Here is a 7,546-nt window from a genome sequence, read left to right as displayed (position 1 = left end):
AGAGTGATGAAACTTGAAAGTATCTCTAATCCACCGTTTCATTGAAAATGGCTTGCCCTCTCTAAAATATCTAAATTTCTCAATTAACCCTCTTTTTTCTTCATTTCTCTTTGTTTTACTACTTTAAACCCTAATCCTTCCCTTTCTCCGATCCGCTACTCTATTTTGTGCCTCACCGATTCAAGGTTCATTTCACTCCCAACCCTATCAATATTCAATTTTTAATTATCTTTTTTTTTTCATCCATTATTTGGGATGAACCCGTTTCCAATTGATCCCTTGCGGGGTTTTGATTTTTTTTTTCTTTAAATTCTTGGTCGCAGGGTAGTCCCATTCTCGCTACGGTTGACTTCACTAGATCTAGAATTGTTAAAGAGAAATTTAACAATATGAAGAACACGGAGCGGGTTGCGTTTTTGGCTTTAGCAGGTTTGCTTTTTATATTCTTTTTAATTCTTTTAGTGAAATTCAAGGTTTCTTGTTTCAGTTTATAGTATTAACGAGCATTATGAGAACTATAGTTCAAAGCATTTCCTGTTTTGTCTGAAATGGGGTGGGTTTTGTTTTGAGAAAGGTCTCAAATTTTACTATTTAGATTAGTGGATGATATGGTTTGGTATGATATGGAATGTTAATGTGCTTGTTTAGTGAAATGTTGATAATGCTAATATGAAATTCTTATGTGGTTCCATTGCTGTTCCTTGAATGCTGATCACTATACATTGATGGCATTTTATTTGTCATGGCAGGGTTAACCTTAGCACCGCTTGCTGTGAAAGTAGATCCGAATTTGAATGTCATTTTGACTGCTTGCCTCACTGTGTTTGTGGGCTGTTACCGTTCTGTCAAACCGACTCCTCCAACTGTAAGTATTTTTCTTTTTTTGTTAATGCCAATTCTATGCTCTGCATTACTTTTTGTGGCTCAATATTTAGACCTTCGACTTCTCTGATTCGCACTGGGTATGATTATGCAGGAGACAATGTCCAATGAACATGCGATGCGATTTCCTTTTGTTGGGAGTGCAATGTTACTGTCCCTTTTCTTACTCTTCAAGTTTCTTTCCAAGGACTTGGTGAACGCTGTATTGACAGCCTACTTTATTGTGCTCGGGATTGTTGCATTATCGTATGTTCTTTTCCTTTTGTCCAGTGTACTTGCTTATATGGTCAACAGTCGTTTTGGATATATTTGCTGCTTATTAGACATTTGCTTTTATAATCTCTACAGGGCAACACTATTACCATCTATCAAACGGTATCTGCCAAAGAAGTGGAACGAGGATGTCATAGTCTGGCGCTTCCCATATTTTCGATGTATTTGACATGATGCCTGCCTCCTTAATGACTGCTATGTTTTTTCCATAATATTAGAATTGATGACTGTTATGATGCTGTGATGTACATCTATACTATGGATAAGATGTTTAACCAAGTAATAAACATAAATATACTAATTTATTCAGATATCATGTGTTCGCATAATAATTAGAAGGGTGTTATGCTCTGATTAGATTAAATACTCTTGATGGTGGTTTAGCTTTTTTGCTTAGTAAAGAATTCTTCTATTTGATTTTACTTTTATGTTCTGTACGATTAATATGATCATTAATCATTGACTGGTGACAGAGCTTATTACCTACATTGTTGCTTTCATTATGTGTTGTTTAGGATATTGTGATGATGATGATATGATTATACACTTTCATTATGGTGTTTTTGCTGCTGCTAGCTGCTTGCTGCTTGCTGCATTTGATTGGGTTGACCTTATCTGCTTCTATCTTGCAGAATGATGTTTTTACTTTCTCCTTTCTTACACAGCTTTGGAGATTGAGTTTACAAGATCACAGATTGTTGCTGCTATCCCTGGCACGTTCTTTTGTGTGTGGTATGCTTTGAGGAAGCATTGGCTGGCAAATAATATACTGGGTCTTGCTTTCTGTATTCAGGTTTGATTCTTCATTCCTTAGATTGACAGGCTTGATGAAGAAAATTAAATAAGTCCATTGCTTATCTTATTATGGTTGTCTGTAAAATTGAATTTCAGTTTTGTTAGTGCTTAGTACATGGTAATTGATACCATTGGTTCCATCTCTAATGTTTCCAGGGAATTGAAATGTTATCTCTAGGATCTTTCAAAACTGGTGCTATTCTCTTGGTAGGTTATTTTTCTTTTCTCCAAGTAATTGATGGAAGTTTTATTATTATTTGTGGAGAATTTTTCTCTTCCCCTTGTTTTGATTTAAATAAAATAAAATATGAAGGGCCTCCATCTTGATTGAAAATAACATCTCTCTCCCTCCCTCAAGTTCATTCTGATATTTACAATCTAATTTAAGCTTGTAAATATTTTGAATTGAAAATAATATATTTTATTCCATGCTGATATAATTAGATCTTTGATGATTTTTTAGAAGATAAATTATATGCTTTCATTTTTATCTCTTTTTTATTGTATACGTGTATTTTGCAGGCCGGTCTATTTGTATATGACATCTTCTGGGTTTTCTTCACTCCTGTTATGGTCAGCGTTGCAAAATCTTTTGATGCTCCAATAAAGGTTAAAACCTTACTGAATTGGAAACTTCTGTTTATCCATCTTCATTTGAATTTTTATAGTGTAATGTCACTCAAATCTTTAATCAACTGAGTTTCTTCCTGATTTATAGTTCTGTTATTCTTCACAGCTTCTGTTCCCCACAGCAGATTCTGCAAGGCCGTTTTCAATGCTCGGGCTTGGTGATATCGTTATCCCTGGTAGGATCAGTCTTTTTCTCTACACAGTTCATTTTATGAAATTGTGCTGTAATGATTTAGTGCAGTTCAAAGTACATATCTGGTAGTAGACTCTGTTACACTATGTTTGTACCTTTTCTGGGAGAACGAGATGGAATTGAATACCAAATGATATTGGCAATTTTCTGGGAGGCCCATGGTACATAAAATCCCCATGAATTTGCTAAGCCGGGTGTGAGTAAGCCTGTGCCTTGACTGGCACTTTAGGGGCTGATTGGTTTATTAAGTGTTTTCATTTCCATTTTCGATGAAATTGAAAATATGATTGATTAAACATTTTAAAAATATTTTCAACGGAAACATTTTCAAAAAAACATAACAAAGTTAAAAATGCTATTTTCATGTTTTCAGTCTTTTCAGTTTTAACTTTTGAAAACGTTTTCAAACCAAAACACGGTGTTTTTTATTTTGGGACAAAGGTTCGAATCTCTACTCGTCTTTATATGTTTACTTCAATAAATTTTGATATTAATTAATTGATTCGTTTGGTGGAAAACTAATTTTAGTTTCGATTTTTTTTATTTCAAATGATGTTTTTTATTGTTATATAGTGCCATAGGAAATATAAAACCAACTATATATATATATATATTTAAGAGATACCAAATTTTTCTAAAATAGTATAATAAGATAGTAATTTATTTCCTATTGATACCGTATAAAAATTAATTGTTAATTTAATAAAAAAATTAAATAACTAAAATCGTACATTTGATATAAAAATATAGTTTTGTGATTTTAAACTATTGAAAATACATTTTGAAAATAAACCAACCAAACATATTTTTATTATTTTCGATACTTAGAAGGAATCTTCTTTTCACAAACTAATTGCGGTTTCTAAAATGTGAAAAGTTGAAAATGAAAACAGAGAACGAAAACAAAAAATATCTTCACAAACCAATCAGCCTCTTACTAACCACTTGTTTTGGGGATGAAATGATGCAAGAAATCTGCCAGCTTCTTGATTTTGCTGCCATGTTTATTTCAGTTTTTGGGTTATAACTTCAAACTGGACTGGCAATCATTCTTCATAGATTTGTGATTTTCTGTATAATCCATATGTATGTGGAAGTGAGAATTTTTTATGATTGCTGGGCTGTTTCTTCTGTTTGTTTTGATTTTATGTTTCCCCCTTCAGGTATTTTTGTTGCATTGGCTTTGCGGTTTGATGTGTCTAGAGGAAAACAGCCCCAGTATTTCAAGAGTGCATTTTTAGGATACACCACTGGCTTGGTCCTTACAATCGTTGTGATGAATTGGTTTCAGGCTGCACAGGTAATTGATTTATGGTTTCATTTTTCTATTGTTTTTATTTACTCAATCATTTTAGGCAGAGGCTTGGAGGTATGGAAATATTTGCCTGACTGAGCATTTAGAGCTTATCTTGGATTTTGGATATCAATATCTCAATTTAACGTTTCTCCACTTCTTTTTGTACCCCTTTTGTCAGCCTGCTCTTCTGTACATTGTTCCTTGTGTAATTGGATTTTTGGCCGCACATTGCTTATGGAATGGTGAAGTCAAACAGGTTTGTATAATAGGTTTTTTTTTTTTTCCTTCCTACTCTCTTTTCTTGTATACGTGTTGATCCCTCATCCTTTATGCTTCAAATCTTATTTCAATGATTTATTTTAGTGGAGTATAACAATATTCTATTACCATGTCATGTTCTCTCTCTGACCATCGATAATGGGAATAGCATAAGTTTGATTTATCACGAGTTTAAAAACTTTTTGCCTCAACAATTAAAGTGCAAGCAGTATTGAATTTACTCTAGTTAACTTGTGTTTGCGGCTTGTTATGACCTGTTCTTATAGGTCTATACTTCAACACGATACCTTTTGAGCAATGAAATTATTATTATTATTATTATTATTATTACTACATTTTGGAACTAATTAGAGACAATGATTATGTTTGGCGCATCATGAATTAAGATAATCTAATGGTTAGATTTGAATCACGAGAGTGCGAGTGGTATCCATCATGATCCAAATCCATATCATAAGATTACCTTTTAGAGCATGATGCACAGAATTCAACATGGTGTGTGATGCATCATAGTAATATCCATAATCTTAATTACTTCTTACATGTTAAGATTTGGAGACAGTTCATCCCTTAGCATAGTAAGAAAGTTTGACTTGTGTGTATGAATGCAGTTGTTGGATTTCAATGAGTCAAAGAGTGCTGATTCATCATCACAGGAGGGGACTGATGCCAAAGCTAGCAAGAAGGTAGAATAGGTTGAGGAGCTTCTATTCCCAATACCCAAATACTTCTGAAGCTAACTGATTCAGCAGCACCACACCTCTGTAACAGATTGTAATTCACAAGGAAAAGAAAATTAGTCTCTTTTAGTTTCCCATTTAGCTTTTACTTCTTGACTGCCCCCAGTTTTGGGTTTCTATAGCAAACATTTTATAAACCGTTTTGTGCTCTCTCTCTCTCTCTCTCTCTCTCTCTCTCTCACACACACACACACACACACACACACACACACACACACGTGTTTCAAACCAAAATTTTTGATACTGTTTCAAACCAAGTGATTTCTGAGAGAAGCATTGTCACAGAATATTATCAATCTAAGATGATAACGACACATCTTCAGAATTGGTTCTGGTACCAGAGGTTACTACTTTCTGGCCATTTGCCCCTCCATTTTGAAATAAATGTTGCAAGAAATTTGGTTTTTTGGGGCATAAAGATCGTGTTAAGCATCAAAGTGGTCTTTAGAGTTGCACTCGAGATTTAAAGTGGTTTCTGAAGGTAATAGTTACTCAATTTTGTCTTTCAAGTTACGCTCTGGGACTCATATTAGTCCCTCGGGCTGTTTTTGTTCATCACTGGTCGTCGGAAAACTGAGGTGGACTGGTTCTTGCCACGCTGGCACGCTAACAGCGTAGTGACGTGGCAAACGAAATTTTTTTGTTTGCAATGGGGTCCTTTCCCTCTTAAATTCCTAATCTCCAATTTTTGTTTTTTGAATTCTCTTCCTCATTCTCTTCGATCCCATTATCTATTTTCACTCTTTTAAATCCAATTATGTATGTAACAATGTAAAACACTAATAGTTATTTATTGACAAAAATAGTATAAATCTTTCAATTGGTACCTTCAAATGGTACTACTACTAAAGAGAAGGGGAAAAAAAGCTTCATTTCATAACCAAGACAAAATGGAACCTAATAAATTTTATATAATTCTATAGATTACTAATTAGTTTATCACACACAATGTTCCAACTCTCTCAAACACTTTTAATCCATTTCCAACGACGACGATTCAACTCACCACCACCACCACATGACTGACAACAACGATAACGTTGATGATGTCTCAATCTTCCCTCTCCCTTCACTCGCAGCCAAGACCACCTTCTCCCGTTGGAGTTTCACCCGCTACAACTCTCCGTCCGAGGTCACATTCACTGTCGGTGACCCCACGGAGCCAACCCCTACCAGCAGTGTGCTACTCTAGCTTCAGGTTTCGTGACGGAACTCCTCCGGCATGGTGTTGGACCTGTTTTGGAAGGGGGCGCATGATGACGTTCCGGAACAACTTCGACGACAAGGATGGGTCACATGCGGACGACAAGAGAGGCAGTTGCAGCACAGGAGGCGGTTGCTACAGGGGAGGTTGTTGGAGAGGGAGAGGAAGACGAGGCAGCGCAACCTGTGATGATGTCACTGATGGACTTGTTGGAGGAGATTGACAGAGAGATGAGGCTTGAAGGATCGAGGTACATTCTGAGTGATGACGAGAAATTTGATGAGAATGAGGAAGATGAGAATGGTGATGGTGATGACTTAGAATATAGATTATATAATAGAGGTCATTGATGATTAGATTTGGAAGAGTGAGAGGAGAGAATGGAGTTAAAGAAGAAGAGAATTCAAGGAATAAAAATTGGGGATTAGGGTTTTAAAAGGGGAAATGGATCCGATTGCAAACAAAAAAATTTTGTTTGCCACGTGGCAGGAACTAGTCCACTTCAACTTTCTGATGATTAGTGATGGACAGAAACTGCCTGAGGGACTATTATGAGTCCTAGAGTGTAACTTTGAGGATAAAATTGAGTAACTATTAACTTTAGGGATCACTTTGAGCTTCGAGCGCAACTTCAGGAACCACTTTGAGGCTTAACTCCATAAAGATTTAAATATTTGGGGGAATGAATTTATTTTAAATCTAGGCGAAGACTCACATGCAGTGAAGTTGATAGTTGAAAATCGTTAGACGGTAATTTAGTCAAACTTGTCAAATCATCTAATGGTTTTTAAATATCAACTTCACATTAAAACAATTGCATATGAGTTTTTACCTTAAATCTATTATAGGAATTTTAAATTTTAATGATGCACCACTAGAGGTGGCAAACGGGCCTAATCCCGCCGGACTGGCCCGCGTAACCCGCCAAAAAAGGCGGGTCGGGCTGAAAAATTGGGACCGCCAAATAGCAAAAGCCCGTTCAACCTGCACCGCTTAAACCGTGGATTTTGGCGGGGCAGGGAGGACTTTCCCGCCGGTCTTAATATTTTTTTAACAAGGGGTATTTTTAAATTTTTTTTTTCCAAAACCCAACTTACAAGAGAATGAAGATGAAAATTGAGTGTTTTGGATTATGTTTATTTTGTTTGAGACTATTTATAATTATGTTTTGGATTATGTTTATTTTGTTTTAGGAACAATATTTATAATTACAAAGACTTCAATATTTATGAATATAAAAATTATAATTTGTT

General features: G+C 35.3%; 1 protein-coding gene across 1 annotated transcript; it reads left to right on the top strand.

The window, feature by feature from the left end:
- The first annotated feature begins 18 nt into the window (after positions 1–18).
- On the top strand, positions 19–5,239 carry LOC107470955 (signal peptide peptidase). Its single transcript, XM_016090383.3, has 12 exons — positions 19–185; positions 324–429; positions 750–865; positions 977–1,128; positions 1,231–1,316; positions 1,821–1,948; positions 2,107–2,157; positions 2,473–2,559; positions 2,687–2,756; positions 3,937–4,073; positions 4,249–4,326; positions 4,961–5,239. Exons 2-12 carry the CDS (start codon positions 390–392, stop codon positions 5,042–5,044), a joined length of 1,029 nt encoding a protein of 342 aa, XP_015945869.1. The 5' UTR covers positions 19–185; positions 324–389; the 3' UTR covers positions 5,045–5,239.
- Positions 5,240–7,546: the final 2,307 nt, after the last annotated feature.

The sequence above is a fragment of the Arachis duranensis genome, chromosome 10 (genome assembly GCF_000817695.3).
Source record: "Arachis duranensis cultivar V14167 chromosome 10, aradu.V14167.gnm2.J7QH, whole genome shotgun sequence".
Lineage (NCBI taxonomy): Eukaryota > Viridiplantae > Streptophyta > Magnoliopsida > Fabales > Fabaceae > Arachis > Arachis duranensis.
This window is presented reverse-complemented; position numbering and strand designations above follow the sequence as displayed.